Raw genomic sequence first — 15672 nt, forward strand, 5'->3', positions numbered from 1 at the left:
GACACCCTGAATTCTCGGATTCGTTCGAGCATACAGGGAAGTCAGTGTTCCGAATCGTGTACCTACCTATGATTCAGTCTTAAAAGACAGATCGATATATGCAGGACAGGCTATGCAACACATGGCGCATATGCCGACCTAGGTAAGCTCCTAACCTTGAGCTTGTATCGGAGGTGCTAGGTATTCTAGCTGGGAGTTCTTGCTTCAGCTAAGAGTTGATGTCAATAGGAGCTGAGGTAAGAGCGAAAGGAATAAACCAGATGCGAGACCTTGACTGCAAGCGACACAAGCTTAGAGAAAAGGCTTATGGTCAAGGAGATGTAGTATCAAAAAGCTCGCAGGCAACCTTGAAACAGTTTTTATTTAGCGAGATGGTGCGTGTTTGCAAATGCATTTGTTGCTTCAGTGCAAAGCATTTGTTCTTTGGCCGAGGCGTCACTGTTGGGTTATTCAGGAGTCATACGAAAGGCCTTCGAATTTGTTGGATATCTATAGTCGAACAGCCCGCTAGACTGATCATCGAGAGTCATAGCACAAAGGGTAGAAATTTCGAAACATGTTTGATGTAATGGGTACTGATACAAATGATTATACATACTGCGATACATGGCCACTTCGGGATCTATTTGCTCTTCCGGCCACCTTTATCCCTCGACCAAACTTTATGAGTCGTACAATTGGCGTATGAATTGTCACATCGTTCAACACTTATGATCCATGGTAAGGGGTCTCTTTGCCGCTAGGGCCAACATTGGAAATATCCTTGTCATTATTGTTTGATTTATCGCTTCTTGTGAGTAGGAGCTGTAGGATGTTAGTAGCTTTTCCCGGCATAGTACAATATACATACCTGGAGGCCCCTTCTTCTTCTTGGGTGCACTCTTTCCGCGGAGTTTGAGCCTAGAGATCACGTCGTCAGCATTTGCACATATCCTCGAGGTTCCCAGTATCTAGCTTACTCTTCAATGTACTCGAAGCGATCCTCTTCACCCTCATCCCAGGTAGCCAGTGTCGGTCCGAACTCTCGCTTTAGATCCTTGATCGTCGCTGTCTTTCGAGGATAGTAAGCCGCCATGGCCGGTCCTCTTAATCGCTGTCGTAGGACCTTGTTGCCCATGCGTACGCCTTCGGGATTGTATGAGGTCGCGAAGACCTGGCATTGCGCCTGCGAAATGTCATTAGGTGGACCTAAGTCATGTTATGGAGAGCCTCACCTTTACCAAGTCCAATATGCGCGCTCGTGGGACACTCATCGTGGCGTCTTTTGCATCAATCGTTGCTCCTGTTAACTTTTTTGAAGCTTGACTTGACGTCTGATGTGAAGTTGAGCAAAACACTTGATTGGCTAGAGCGGAGATCTAGTGGGTCTTTCAGAAGAGTACCTTGAGACCAACCAACTCCGATACCTCCACTCCATTGAAAATATTGGGCGCCTTCGACTAAATTTACAAGTTGGGATTCGATAAGATATCACATAAAACGAGTGCTTGTGGGATTTTCTACATAATCCGTGATTGCGATTCATATTATGCCTTCAACACTCATAAAGTGTTTATGAAAATTACATGTTATCAATGGCACAAGTGCCAGAAGACTTAAAATGCATTGACGAGGTAACTTATGTAGATGCCTTATGAAGCCGGGAAATACCTGAAAAGGAACTAACTGAAACTCATCTCAAATAAGGTAATATCTTAAAGTTGTCCAAGAAACTTTTATCAGTTATGGTTCAGATGCCAAGTTTTCTGCCAGCTGAGAACTCTCATAGCTGAATTGTGGGTCTTGTCTCTAAGATTTGATGGAACATCGAAAAGCACAGGACTTCCATTAACTTTTTTTATTCGCGTCGCATCATAACAAGAATCAATAATGTCTAAAAGGCCAAACCAAGATGATCACTGCGAAGAGTATGAGCCACGCAAGCGCGTGCAACTTGATTCAGGGAAAGCTCCTCTGACTGGTACTATTGCTACTGTCGCGCCTGGGGTGTCGCGCTGGACCGTGGCAGACATCGCTCCATGCCTACCACCTCTGCCACCGATAAGCCCAGAACTAGAGGAGCAGGTTTTCAGGCATCCTGGGCTGGGAGCGCCCAACTATGAAAGGCTGGAGTGGTATGGTGATGCGGCCCTCGAAATGATATCCACAGAGCTTGTCTTTGAAACTTTTGACTACCTACCCACCGGACGAAGTAGTCAACTTCGTGAACAGCTGGTCCGCAATATCACACTCGCGGATTATTATCGACAGTACGGCATGCAGTATAAAACAAAACTTCCCATGGATATGGGCTCAATGGTGGGTTTGATACATCGAAGCGGCAGAGACAAGGAGACGATCAAGATCCAAGGCGACGTTTTCGAAGCATACGTTGGAGCAGTTGTGAAATCGGATCCCCAGCATGGGGCCGCAAATGCCGTAGCTTGGCTCAAAGCACTCTGGGCTCAGACAATCAAGGAACAAATCAAGCAAGCAGAGCAGCATCGAAAAAACGCTTTGAAAGGCCAGCGATTTCTGGCTCGATCTTCTGCGGCTACAGCACCCACAAAACAGACAGTCACTACACAAGCCAAAACGGCCGCGGAGCCCAAGGCGCCTGCGTCAAACAAAGAGCGCCTTTCTCGAGCAATCGTCGTCAGGGGTATCAAACTTCGTTACGAAGACATGCCTTGCAACAAGAAGGATAAGAACCTCAATCTACCATTGTTTACTGTTGGCGTCTATCTGGATGGGTGGGGAGAGGCCGGGAAGCTGCTAGGTTTTGGGACGGCTCTCGGGAAGAAAGAAGCTGGCGAGAAGGCAGCGAAGTCTGTCTTGGACAACAGGAAGCAATTGAAGGTCTATGAAGCTAAGAAAGAGGCTTGGATGAAGGATGCGCAGGAAAAGGAGCCAGTTGCTCAGACATAATGCTGAATGAGAGTGTTCTGGAAACATGAAACCGAGTCACTATGAGATTATGAATACATTGCATAATTCCTCAAAGCATAGAGTAAACGAGTAAATAATGAATAACTCCATATTAAATACAGAGACATATGCATATACAATAAAAGACGGTAATATTCAGGCCAGCAAATGTCTATTCTCTGATCAGTTGGCACTCAATTCTAACCAAAGTCCACTTGTTAGTTTTATGCTGTTATTATCATGAAATCAGGCCGAGCTCCTGGGCAAGACCCTTTCCCATGTGAAATGACCCCAGGCCCAGACACAAGAGGGTATTGAGGGGAACTAGTTTACCTTATCCCTGGGGAACCTAGGAACCCTTTTCTAGTGGAGCCCGCCCTGAAAGCACATCCCCCGTGCCCGTGTTGGCGAGCCGGGAAGTGCGCCGAGGTCAAACATTTGCCGATAAACGGGCCTCCGCATGCTCTAAGTTAGGAGCAGATCTATCATCATCATCATCCAATTGCTTCTGATAGCATTAACTCATCTTAGTTCCAATGACCCTCTTATTTTCTATCCTAATGGAGTCATAATACACGGCGACTAGACTTTTTTCATTGCCTTCTACGTGTAGACTAATTATTTCTCTCTTTATTTCTTCCCATACACCCGTCATTTTACAATCAATTGCGAGCTTGTTATTCTCCTTTCTATTCGGGACCTTTCTCTTTGTGGGGTTCCGTTATCTCGGCCAACAAGCCGCGGTCCGGACGGCTCCAGGTCCGATAAAGGACCCCAGGTCGAAGGTTGAGCTTGAGCTCGACGCCATCGCCACCACCTCTGTCGGCCGCAATTTGCGAGTCGCGAGCCATCTTTCTTACATAAAACATAACCGCCAATATGGCGGACTCAGTAGGTATGTTGCATTTTTCAATTTGCGCCTAACATGCTGTACCACGGTGGCTGACGTGATGATACAGATCGCGTGTTTGTACACGCTCTCAATACTGTCAAAAAGATACCCAAGACTGGCGCATCGAGACCACCTCCAACCGATCGACTCCGGCTATATGGACTTTATAAGCAGGCTATGGAGGGTGATGTCGATGGTGTAATGGAACGTCCAACGGCCGCCTCCGGAATGGCTTCCGACGACCTACAGCGCGAAAAGGACAAATGGGATGCATGGAATCTGCAAAAAGGACTTAGCCGAACAGAATCCAAGAGAAGGTATATCGAGGCGCTGATAGATACGATGCATCGATATGCGACCACGCCGTAAGCGCTCTCCTGAAGCCCAGCCTGGGCCACGGTACGATCGGTTTACACTAACACAGTTTCCCAGGGATGCCGAAGAACTTGTGTCAGAACTCGAATTTGTCTGGAATCAGATCAAGAACAACAGCCCAAGCTCATCGTTATCGTCGCCACGAGCGAATCGATCGGCCGGTGCATCCCAACCATACGAAGACGCTGCGCAAGGAAGCGATGCCGAAGGCCCTATGAAGGAGATCAGACCGATGAGTGAGTACGACGAAGCGGAACTCCGGTCCCAGAAGCAACTAGAACTCGAGGACGATGATATAGATGGTACGCAAAATCACGATCGAGTTAGTGGCCGGTGGCAGCGAAAGGTCGAGCGTGCCCTGACAACCATGTCTGCCGAGGTAGCTGCTTTACGAGAACAAATCACAACAGGTCGAGAGTGGCGGGCAAAGAAGGAGCGCAGCTTACCAGCTTGGGTGAAGTGGTTTGCCTGGGTGGTAGTGAAGCATCTGTTCGCCGACTTGGTTATTCTGACTGTCGTGTTATTATGGCTAAGAAAGCGCAAGGACCGTCGCCTGGAAGATCTGGTTAGGGCAGCTGTCAGGCTTGTTAGGGAATATGTTCGAAATGTGTTGCCTTCTCGAGGGTGATGGTTTGGGTGTGTACGATCCGGCGACAGCACTTCTCGAGGTCACTCAGCATGGTAACGATTATCAGGCGCATATCACCAGGGCACAAACACTACCTCTCACCATATTGGGTAGTTGACATGGCTCTGTCGGGCTACTAAATGATTATTGCTCTCGGTGTATAATCATAAGTATCAGGCGCTTCATGGAGTATGGGATTTATCATTGTATTTGTAACAAGAGAAGCGTGGTCATTTTGTATTTTGCAGTATGTATCAGGTAGATATTGGCATACATTGGATGGATGGCACTTGTTGTAGAATTTGAAATTCCCCAGCCATTTATCAATATGAGTATGAGACGTTGTTTCATGATGACTGAATATTGTTTAAGCCAAAAAAAGAAAGAAAAGAAAAATGAGGCTCAGCTTAACAGACGGTTTCCGTAGCTTATTTTTACCTTCACTTTTGTTACCTAGGTAGATAAGGTTGCCTACCTGTCATATGCAGGTACAATCGCAATACAACAAACGCTCCAATATTCGCCCGTCAAACCCACCTACTCACCTCCAGCATCATCAGCCTCAGTGCAACACCAACTGCACAAACAACCACAAAGTTTGCCATGTCTCATCCACCATTCCACTAAAAACTCTTAAAATAAAAGCCATGGCGCAACCTCCTCGACCTATCCCGACCTTTGACCCTCTGCTGGGGGTTTCAGACCCTGAAGGCTATCCCATCATCCCAAGGCTGGTGTCATGCGCGTCGGCCATTTTCTGCCCTATTGGCGAGGACGACAAACTCAAGGATCCTCTCAGCTCTTCCTCACTCACCAAGCTTGACTGCCTGCAGAAACAACTCGATGCTCTGAATACTCACTCGGTCAAAGACCGAGAGAATTTCCTCGCCCTCGCTGTTCGCGAGCGTGAACGCATCTTTCAGGAAGGGCGCCGCTTTCATGCCCTTGAAGAGCTGCAAGGCGGCCAGGTAAAGCCAGACGTGCCGCTCGGCCTTACATCCCAGGAACTCGGCATCATGGTTGCAAACATGGAGGCTCCAGCAAGGCCAGGTATCCCAAACACGGAGAAGATCCCAGCACCAAATCTTGACTCTTCTAATGCTCGATCATTGCGTGAGCGCCAAGCTTACGAGCAGATGCGTAGTGTGGCTCATTTCTCACAGATGGCCGCGCATCGTGAGGCTGAAATCAACCGTCGCCGCGAGGCCCTCGAGGCAGATATCAGAAAGGAGCAGCTTAAGCAAGACCAGGAGCGTCGAGTCAACTAGAAGTCGGCTCGTTCACCGGGACAACAGCATGCCACAGCTCAAAGCATCAAGTATGTCAATGGGGCATCACAAGTCAACCACGACAAGGAGATGTACATGTTCCTCACGAACCCGAATCGCAAGCGAAAGCTGCCATGACGAATCATTTAACGATGTGCGCGTCGTAGTGAAGGAATTAGGTATTCAACTCATCTACCTTCAGCCTCCATCCGACGTCCTATATGTACAGATGCTACGAACTTCCCAGACGCATAAAAACAAAGCAAATATTTCTATTCTTTTGCAGCCACCACCTCATACGCCGTACTCGACCTGGCCCATGGGCTTATCCTCCTCCATACCAGGAGCCATAAAGTTTGTCCTAGGGTCACCCGTAGCCTTAGCCGCTGAGCAGCGAGCCATTGTGGGAGAGCTAGACATAATGTTAGCAGGGGAATTCACGTTAATTATGAATCGATTTCACATACCTTCGTGAGATAACATCGGTGAAGTAAAAGTTGTCGATAACCTTCTTGAGAGGTGTTCCAGTCACCTGGGCACCCTTATTCTGGTCGACGAGCTGGACCTTGCTCAGAGCAGGGAGAGCGACGGGCTCGACAACGTCATAAGCAGCCAGAGCAGGGCTGATTTCAACCATACGGTCTCGGACCATGGCGACATCGTCATAAGGTAGAGGGGCGCCAAGGAACTCGCTGGCAGCTCGGAGAATCTTCCAGTCAGTTCGAGATGCACCGGGGAGGGAGGTAGCAGCTCGTGTCATCTGGACACGGCCTTCGGTGTTGATGTAGGTACCAGCCTTCTCAGTATAAGCAGCACCGGGAAGGACAATGTCAGCAATCTGAGCACCCTTGTCACCGTGGTGACCCTGGTAGACAACAAAAGCGTCCTTAGGGATATCCGCCTCGTTCACCTCATCAGCTCCAAGGAGCCACACGAACTTGGGCTTGGTTTGGGCAACCTCAGCAGAGGGGGTCGTGAAGCCAACCTCGAAAGCACCGGCACGAGAAGCCTCACGCTGAAGGACGTTGTAGCCCTGCCACTCCTCAGTTCGGAAGTTAGAAGCATGCTTATCAACGAAAGCACCAATGGTCTCATAGTATGCCTTGGCATCTGCGTGGTCGGTAACACCAGAGCCAACAATAATCATAGGTCGCTTGGCGTTCTTAAGAGTCTCTCCAAAGGGACCAGAGAGGGCGGACTTGAGAGCAGCGTGGTCGGTGCCAAAGTGCTCGAACTCGAATGTGGAGTCCCATGTCTCGCCAACAACACCGATCTCAAGGTCGGATCGGAGCCACTGCTTTCGGATACGGGCATTGAGAACGGCAGCCTCATGTCGAGGGTTGCTGCCGACGATTAGGATTGCATCAGCCTCCTCAATACCCCAGATCTGAGAGTTGAAAAGGAAGTTGGATCGGACATCGACACCGTGGGCGATAGGCTGGCTGCCAGTAGGGGTATCGAGAGCCAGGTTCTCAGAGCCAAGCTTGTTAGCCATGTCCTTGGCGACAACCAGAGACTCGACCTCAGTAAGAGCACCAGCAATAACCTTGAACTCGTTACCCTGAGGGTTCTTAATCTGATAAGCACGGCCAATCTCAGTGAGAGCCTCCTCCCAATCAGCAGGCTCGAAGCGGCCCTCGCGACGGACCAGAGGCATGGTCAGTCGCTGAGTCTTGAGGCCGTCACAGGCAAATCGGGTCTTGTCGTTGATCCACTCCTCATTCACATCGTCGTTAAGTCGGGGCAGAATTCGCATAACCTCGAGACCACGGGAGTCGACACGGATGTTGGAACCAAGACCATCGAGAACGTCGATAGACTCGGTGTGCTTCAGCTCCCAAGGACGAGCTCGGAAAGCATATGGCTTCGACGTGAGAGCACCAACGGGGCAGAGGTCGATAACGTTACCAGACATCTCGGAGTCCAGGTTCTTCTCGAGGTAGGTGCCAATCTGAATATCGTTGCCACGGCCAGTGGAGCCCATCTCCGGAGCTCCGGCAATATCGTTGGAGAAACGAATACATCGGGTGCAGTGAATGCATCGGTTCATCGAAGTCTTGATCAGGGGGCCAATGTTCTTGTCCTCGACGGCTCGCTTGCCGCCAATCTCGTGGAATCGGCCTCGGTCGGCTCCGTAACGCATAGACTGGTCTTGGAGATCACACTCACCACCCTGATCACAAACAGGACAGTCGAGGGGATGGTTAGCCAGCAAAAACTCCATGACACCCTCTCGGGCCTTATGGGTCAGAGGAGAGTTGGTCTTGACAACCATTCCGGGCTGTACGGGCCAAGCACAAGAGGCAACGGGCTTCGGGGCCCTCTCAACCTCCACCAGACACATTCGGCAGTTACCGGCAATCATAAGCTTCCTGAAGCATTGTCAGTGATGAATCGATCGTGGGAGGATTCGAGGGTATCGTACTCGTGGTAGCAGTATCTAGAGATAGTTAGCTAGGCTATTCAAACTTGGCACGAACCGTCTTGACATACCGAGGGACTGTTGATCCCGCCTTCTCGCAGGCTTGAATAAGAGCAGAACCAGCTAGAATTCCGTCAATATGCGCCCATTAATACAGCCAAACAACCCGTCATACCTTCAATCGAGACCTTCTTTCCATCTAGTACCAAGGTTAGCCTCTACATCGTCGTCAATGGCTCTATGCACAAAGATGCTCACCAATTGTCAGCTCCACCTCGGCCGGGCGCTGGCTTGTCGTCGCGAAGGTTCGCGAGACATTGACCGCCCGCCGGCTCGTCCGCCAAGCCGAACGTGCTAGAGTATTTCGGAGCATCGTGTCGCCTTGACGGAGGGAAGATGAAAAGGGTTGCAAGGTCGCTGGCGGCGAATATATGCTCAGTCGTTGACGTCTTGAAAGGGAACCTGCTGTTCGGGTGATGGATTTAGTGGCGCTAGCCTGCGATTAATTTACGTTAATGCTCATTGGTCAGTGTCGTTTTCTGTTTGCCTCAGGCCACAGCGCTGGATCCTACCTCATATTTTGCAATTTGCAGCTGGAGCTTTTTTTTGAATTTTTCTTCTTCTACCAAATTAATTGTACACGGGCACACTTTATTGTAGGTGAGCTTGCGCAACAGATCTGCTCCGGCAGAGCTGTTGCTTCAGTCGAGTCTTCCTCTATCTTGTGCTCAAGATTGATATTCACGCCGTTTATGGAAGCATGGGAGAGTAACCAATCTCCATGACCGCTGCCTCTTACCGCCGGTCGTTACATACCACCAACCAAATACTTAGAGTAGTTGTAGATCTTGCATGAACCGAAAAGTGTACGTGTCTCCATTTTGGGTCTATGTGGTCATCTATGAACTGCAGCTGCATTGCATGGCCCGCTCGGTCTTTGGGGGGTCATCTGTCCATCGGAGCTCCTCATCCTTATCGCCCTTGTACGTCTTGCCATCGAAGGTCTCGCCATCCCAGCGATCTTCAAATGGATTGAGAGACATGTGCATGACGCGGTTCAACACATCTCGTTCGCCGTCCTTCTCAACGCGTTGGATGAGCTCATCAAGGATCCAACCGCGAGGAACGAAGTTGGGGTTCACTCGCTTCATCGCCTCGATTCTGTCACTGTCTGTAGACTCTGAGACGTCCCCTCCCTCGTCCTTCCAATCTTCGATAATACGCTCGCGCCAGCTTTCGAGCCAGATCGCGAGACGCGCTCTGGCATCCACTTCGGAAATAGTCGTTGGGGGCCCTTCTTTGTGGAAGAAGACAGACGCCTTCTCGTTACGTGCTTCTCCCGTGGCGATATCCTGCAACTTGATCTTGCTGAGACGACGAAAGAAGTGGTGAAAGTCAAGTTCCAGGGCCTCCAAAGTGTCGAGAGCCTCACTGAAGAGGACATCAAAGTCAGAATCCTTGTGCGTCTTGAGACCCAGACGAGCAGTCATGAGTCGTTTGTACTCCGCAAGGAACACTGCCTTGTACTCTTCTCCAGCCTGTGTAATTAGCTTCTCGGCCCTTGCCACTACTTCAGCCTCTTGCTCTTTGGTAACGCCTTCGTTAACAAAAGTTGAATCGTCGACATTAGCGCCTGCGCCCATCAGTTCACCGACCGCCTCGCCAAAGCGAACGAGGTTCCACCAGATTATGGTGGGTTGGTTTCTGTAACTATAACGAAGGGTGTAATCATCATGGTTGGGTGTATATGCAGGATCAAAATTGTCCATGAAAGCAAATGGACCAAAGTCTATTGATAGACCGTAGACCGAGGTGTTATCGGTGTTCTGCTATGGGTCAGTAGGGTTTCTATCTCAAAGTATGAACAACTTACCAAAACGCCATTCATAAACCCATACGCTTGCCAGTGGGCCACCACTTTGGCGTTGCGCCGTACAACTTCACGATATAATCTCGTAAATCTGTTCTCTTCAGAACCATTATCTCCTTCAATAGTCTCAGAAGAAACGCCACGCTTGGGATCCAGTGATTTAACAGGCTCATCGGGGTCTTCAAGTCGACCTGGCAGCTTATCCCAGCCACCAAATACATCCTCGGCGATGTATGTGGCCAGTTGTCTAATAAGCTTACGGTCTCCTCTAGCTCGAAGGATATCAAAGTTACCAAGACGCAACCATGACTGTGCAAAGCGCAGAACGATGGCGCCCGGCTCGATCGTCTCTCGACGAACCTTTGAGTCTGGCAGAAGCGTAAGTGATAGAGCTCTGGTAGTTGGGATCTTGAGGGCATTGAGTGCTTCCGAGACAATAAACTCTCGGATACTGGATCGTAAGACAGCCTTTCCATCAGCGAACCGTGAGTAGGGTGTCATGCCAGCACCCTTGAGTTGAAGCTCATAGCGCTCACCAGAGGCAGGGTTGGTGGTCTCAAAAAGAGAAATAGCTCTGCCATCACCCAGTTGGCCAGCCCATTGTCCGAATTGAAAGCCTCCGTAGCATTGAGCCCAGGGATATCCGCCCTCGAGCTTCTCTTCATCCCAGCCATATAACTTGTTCCCAGCTACCAGCTGTCTAAAGTCATCGGTAGACTCTTCACCAGACTTGATTCCCAAATCGCGCAACGCAGCTGGGCTAATGGCCAGGAGCTCCGGATCCTTTTGCTCGGCCGGCCTGACCCATGTGTATACGGCATTGCGAACTTGACGAGGTGTAATCTGATCTCGAGGAGTTTTGTGGGAGTCGGCAGGCGTTGGGAAGATGGAATCGGCGGGAAGAGATTCGGTAAAATGCCATGACTTGGGAAGATCCGCAAGTGCCACGCCTTCGTAGCTAGACGCCGGCGATAATGCGCCATTGCCGTTAGAAATATGGGCAGCCATTTGCTTGAGTCTTGGTAGATGTGATGCTGGTGGTGAGCGCGGGACAGCTCTGCGTAGGGCGTTGCGACAGAGCATCAACGGCGGGACGATATGTTTAGGGAAGAGATGGGTTTATAAGGAGTGTGTAAGGATTTGGAATCATTTATGTAGACATCAAAGAAGGCGACATTTCAATGGTTCATGGCGATGTAACAGTGTTTGGCTGACAAAAGTGGCAATTACTGACGGTTATCATCGTTTATCTTGACATCACCTCTAGTTTCCGCTCCGGGGCCTCGGTGCCGCCCCGCGATCCAGATCCAGACCCAGATCTGACAGGACTGACTTGACTCTTCGGTAAAGCAGGCCCCGGTTATTCGGACGCATGTAAGACGGAGCCGGGCCGCCATTCAACTTCATTTACATGATGTAAGAGAGTATGTGGAATCAAAAAGATTACGATAAATCAATGAAGTTCAAGAGACTTGCATTGGCCGATCGCTTGACCGGTCCCAAGTTGACAGGCTACCCTATATCATCTGCCAGTTGCTTGACATGCAATTAGAACGACATGGACATTGCTCTGTTATTCATAGCACATCAAAATCAAAATACGAACTACAATACGTCTCAGTTGGTGGCTACCACTCGTAGTCAGTCCCAATGGGCTTTGATTCTACGAGTGGATAGGCCTTGTTTCATCATTGACGCTCTCCAAGGTGTTCGGGTCATCCGTATAGAAACGCCTCTCTATCGAACTCCTAACCCCCCAGATCAAATTCTTCAAATGGCGTGAAGGAGATGTTGTCAGAGACCAAGCCCTCCATTTTTTTATTAGATATCTCGTCCGCGAACCCAAATAACCGAGAGGTAATTTAGAATTCGGAACCTTGCATCAGAGTTAAGCCCTAAATTTAGGAGCATTTCGAGAGAAATCTTGATCATCATATCATATTGACTGTAACTCGCCCAGCTAAATCAAGCCACTACTACGCATTACGTCTATCTGACACGAAACGACAAACAGACCACTACGTCCTCCCCTAGGACCTGTCGTTCTCATCAAACTTGTTCCTCCAGAACCCACGGAAATGCTTCTTGGCACCAAGTCGAGAGATCTCTGCAATCTCATCCTGTGTCAACTTGAATTTAGGTAGCTTAGCCAAGTATCCCTCGAGTCGCTCAACCTTGTTGCTTGTTGTAAGCGCAATGATGTCTTGGTCGATGACCCATCGAAGACCGACTTCACTCTCTGTCACGCCGTACTTCTCAGCCAACTTTGCGTAGAAAGGGTCTACAGGCCCTCCCTTAGCAGTGACAATAGGAGTAAGGGGGCCGTAAGCAGAAACAGCAATGTTGTGCTTCTTGTGAAAGTCAACAAGATCGCCGTGCTGGAGATACGGGTGGTACTCAATCTGGTTGATAGCAGGCTTGATCTTGGCGGTCTTGAGAACAGCCTCAAGGTGCGACTGGAGGAAATTGGAAACACCAATAGACTTGGCCTTGCCAGATTCCTTGATCTGCTCTAGCTCGGCCCAACGCTGCTGCAGGTCCTCATCGGTTTCGGCAAACCAAGGGCCGTGAATCAAGTAGAGATCCACATACTCCAGACCCAGCTTCTGGAGAGAAACATTGAAAGAGTCAATAGCAGAGCCCTTCTTCTCAGCAGGGATCTTGGTGGTGACATAGAGCTGTTCCCGAGGGACACCACCAGCCTTGATGGCTTGCCCAAGCTCCTCTTCGTTGCCATAGACTGTAGACTTGTTAGATGTGGTCACAGCTTGGTACTCTGTTCTGCTCACCTTCGGCACCGTCCAGATGGCGATATCCAGTCTTGATAGCCTTGGTAGTGATGTCGACTACATGCTGGTCGAGTCCACTCTGGGGGTCTTTCTTGTACTGAGCTGTTCCCAGACCGAAAGCTAGCTAATGATTGTGAGTAATGTTCCGTATCGAGGATGATTTGGCCTGCTCATGGCTCTCTCGGAACCCAAAGAGGATAAACTTACAACCGGAATCTCATTGCCGTCATTGAGTTTGTAGGTGGGGACATCCTTTGTAGCGACACTGCCCATTTTGGCGGTATTTCACAGTTTTGTTGAGGGAGGAATGTGTTTCAAGTATAAATTAATTAATTGTCAGAAGTTCAGAGTCTAGAGCGAGAAACTTGGTATGAAGAAGAGTGATTGCCACGGATAGCATGTACATTGCCGTGTTGGTTTAAATAGGTGGTTCCCCTTCCTTGTACTGATACCTACTTGATCTCCTCCCCCACCCTCGGGTTTGATATGGCGATTTACGGCGGGCCAATTCCGTGATTTATAACGACATGTATGAGGATGGGGTAAAGAGGAGGTGAATCACTACGTAGTGACTATTGCCGTATTATTAATATGAAGTGGGTTGCAGAATTCACGCAATTATAATCATCAGTAGCGAGACCAGACGTCGAAGACGTTGATCTAGATCTGGCTGGTCACACTCGATCGTAAATGAGGAGGGCATTCGACCCTTGTTCTGAGATGCTCTCGAGAGACATATCCCATATGTTAATAATGCTCCAATTTAAAAAACACTTACAAGTTATTGATACTTATTGCTGGTACGTATGTGTTCTTTATCTTGCCCACCTTGGGCGACTACGTTTTGCTTTTGAGTTGCGCTATTGGATAACTTGATATAAGCGTTAACTTAGTACAAGCGTTAAAATACCATTGCTGAATTTATTTTGACACTCGATATCAATGCCGTGTTTCTAGATGTGAACCTGCAATGCATTCACCCCGAGGCTCGTGATCCTAACAAGTGAACCCCTGTATACCCAATAGCGCAGGATCGATTTAAATGTTGGGTAGCTCTATGGCAACTCGCTGGCGCCCTGAGTCTCATCCCTCTAGGCTGTCTGGCGCCACACACTCTTCATCATGTTGGTAGCGGGCCATGTAGCAATAGCTGCGACCATAAGCTCTGGCATAAGCCCTTCTTCAGTGCTCCAGTGAGCCGACAGAGGCATCCATGGAAGTGTTCCAAGGACCTCAGCCTTCCAGTTATTCTTCCACTCCTCCTCAGCAGCGACATCGCCGCTTGTCGCTCGGCGCGCACGTTCAACCAGCAAACGGACGAGCTCGAGGGCGACCCACGCGCACCATGAGCGAGCAGCCATGATACCTAGCTTGGCGCTCGTCTTTGGCGACAGGTTGGTAGCGCCCTTACAGGTCAGCCAGCAAGCACCTTCGCCAATGTTGTAGACCAAGTTACAAATGATCTGCACAGTCATGAAAGCAGTGTTGACTCGGTTGGGAGCAGGCACTTTGGCACCATTCGCATCGAGTTTTTGACCACGTAGACGAAGAATCAGATCTTTGGCCTCGAGATATGTGCCGATGATACCCCACATACGGTTCATAGTGCGCCACTCACCCAACATGTTGGTGAAGCCCTGAATGTACTTGGACAGACTGAGGGCTAGAGTAGCAAGAGGCGGCGCAGTCGCGGTAGAGAGGACGACTGAGGTCGAGGGCGGTAGCTTGAAAGCCATCTCGACGACCTTGCGAGCGGAGTGACGAAGAGTAGTCCGACCCAGGATGTTGAGAATGGCACCGATCAAGCGAGCGGTGTAAGTTGTGAAGAGGAGGACAGTATCTGTGCCTCTTCGCGTCTGAATGACGCGGTTGAGATGTTCGACGAAGTCATCTATGGCAGATGGCGACTTGAGGAGTCGCGCGAGAGGACTAGACTTTTGTGCGACATTTTTGGTTTTGCTGTTGATGTCGGAATTGGAGTTGGAGTTGGAGTTGAGGCTCTTTTCGATGGGCTCGGCCGGAGGTGCATCGGCGACGACGGGCTCCGCTGAGGGATTGACGATAGCCTCGGCGGGGGACTCAACTACTACAGCTGTTTCTGTTTCTGTTTCTGTCATGGCGGCGGGTGATTAGGGAGGGAGAAGCTCACGGTGAGCATCGAGAGGAGCAAAAGAAAATAGAATAAAAATATGTAATGAAAATAACGGAAGACAAAAAACTTGGCAAATGGAGGTCAACGGTAAGAGGTGCTTGGTTCTTCATTACATTACTTCTAAGGTTAGCGGACTCAGGGACGACGTGGGGACATACGGAGTAGATTTTTATCAATCAGTACATCTCCCATGTACCTTTATGCTCTTTTCGCTGAGTTGACCGAGGCCGCAGGTGAAAACTCCGTAATCGTCAAAGGACCCGTGCCTCGGTAGTGGAGTTGCCCGGGTGAATGTGATTCGTGCGTAGGCCCGAGATATTTGCTCGGTAGTTTATGTCACTGCAAATGCTGCGTAAGGCATGCTCAATA

The 15672-nt window shown here is 49.5% G+C and overlaps 8 protein-coding genes across 8 annotated transcripts; 3 read left to right on the top strand and 5 right to left on the bottom strand.

Annotated features, from left to right (window-relative positions):
- Positions 1 to 781: 781 nt before the first annotated feature.
- On the bottom strand, positions 782 to 1253 carry FTJAE_12238 (RSM27 mitochondrial ribosomal small subunit; the record flags this gene model as incomplete). The annotated part of the gene is made up of 4 exons (XM_037345263.1): positions 782 to 804; positions 851 to 900; positions 960 to 1165; positions 1215 to 1253. 4 exons carry the CDS (start codon positions 1251 to 1253, stop codon positions 782 to 784), a joined length of 318 nt encoding a protein of 105 aa, XP_037200695.1.
- Positions 1254 to 1869: 616 nt separating this feature from the next.
- FTJAE_12239 (ribonuclease III) lies at positions 1870 to 2907 on the top strand (the record flags this gene model as incomplete). The annotated part of the gene is made up of 1 exon (XM_037345264.1): positions 1870 to 2907. One exon carries the CDS (start codon positions 1870 to 1872, stop codon positions 2905 to 2907), a length of 1038 nt encoding a protein of 345 aa, XP_037200696.1.
- Positions 2908 to 3786: 879 nt separating this feature from the next.
- FTJAE_12240 (endozepine) lies at positions 3787 to 4802 on the top strand (the record flags this gene model as incomplete). The annotated part of the gene is made up of 3 exons (XM_037345266.1): positions 3787 to 3802; positions 3867 to 4164; positions 4232 to 4802. 3 exons carry the CDS (start codon positions 3787 to 3789, stop codon positions 4800 to 4802), a joined length of 885 nt encoding a protein of 294 aa, XP_037200697.1.
- Positions 4803 to 5449: 647 nt separating this feature from the next.
- FTJAE_12241 (uncharacterized protein) lies at positions 5450 to 6070 on the top strand (the record flags this gene model as incomplete). The annotated part of the gene is made up of 1 exon (XM_037345267.1): positions 5450 to 6070. The coding sequence occupies one exon, from the start codon at positions 5450 to 5452 to the stop codon at positions 6068 to 6070; it is 621 nt and encodes a 206-aa protein (XP_037200698.1).
- A 294-nt stretch (positions 6071 to 6364) lies between these two features.
- Positions 6365 to 9372, bottom strand: FTJAE_12242 (NADH-ubiquinone oxidoreductase 78 kDa subunit mitochondrial; the record flags this gene model as incomplete). Its single annotated transcript, XM_037345268.1, has 7 exons — positions 6365 to 6482; positions 6538 to 8442; positions 8496 to 8510; positions 8564 to 8615; positions 8668 to 8708; positions 8751 to 8954; positions 9323 to 9372. The coding sequence occupies 7 exons, from the start codon at positions 9370 to 9372 to the stop codon at positions 6365 to 6367; spliced, it is 2385 nt and encodes a 794-aa protein (XP_037200699.1).
- Positions 9373 to 9391: 19 nt separating this feature from the next.
- On the bottom strand, positions 9392 to 11445 carry FTJAE_12243 (FMP40; the record flags this gene model as incomplete). The annotated part of the gene is made up of 2 exons (XM_037345269.1): positions 9392 to 10318; positions 10366 to 11445. 2 exons carry the CDS (start codon positions 11443 to 11445, stop codon positions 9392 to 9394), a joined length of 2007 nt encoding a protein of 668 aa, XP_037200700.1.
- A 947-nt stretch (positions 11446 to 12392) lies between these two features.
- On the bottom strand, positions 12393 to 13424 carry FTJAE_12244 (alcohol dehydrogenase; the record flags this gene model as incomplete). The annotated part of the gene is made up of 3 exons (XM_037345270.1): positions 12393 to 13102; positions 13152 to 13275; positions 13359 to 13424. The coding sequence occupies 3 exons, from the start codon at positions 13422 to 13424 to the stop codon at positions 12393 to 12395; spliced, it is 900 nt and encodes a 299-aa protein (XP_037200701.1).
- An 818-nt stretch (positions 13425 to 14242) lies between these two features.
- Positions 14243 to 15268, bottom strand: FTJAE_12245 (peroxin 11c; the record flags this gene model as incomplete). The annotated part of the gene is made up of 1 exon (XM_037345271.1): positions 14243 to 15268. One exon carries the CDS (start codon positions 15266 to 15268, stop codon positions 14243 to 14245), a length of 1026 nt encoding a protein of 341 aa, XP_037200702.1.
- Positions 15269 to 15672: the final 404 nt, after the last annotated feature.

This window comes from Fusarium tjaetaba (assembly GCF_013396195.1).
Source record: "Fusarium tjaetaba strain NRRL 66243 chromosome Unknown NRRL66243_c0000328, whole genome shotgun sequence".
NCBI lineage: Eukaryota > Fungi > Ascomycota > Sordariomycetes > Hypocreales > Nectriaceae > Fusarium > Fusarium tjaetaba.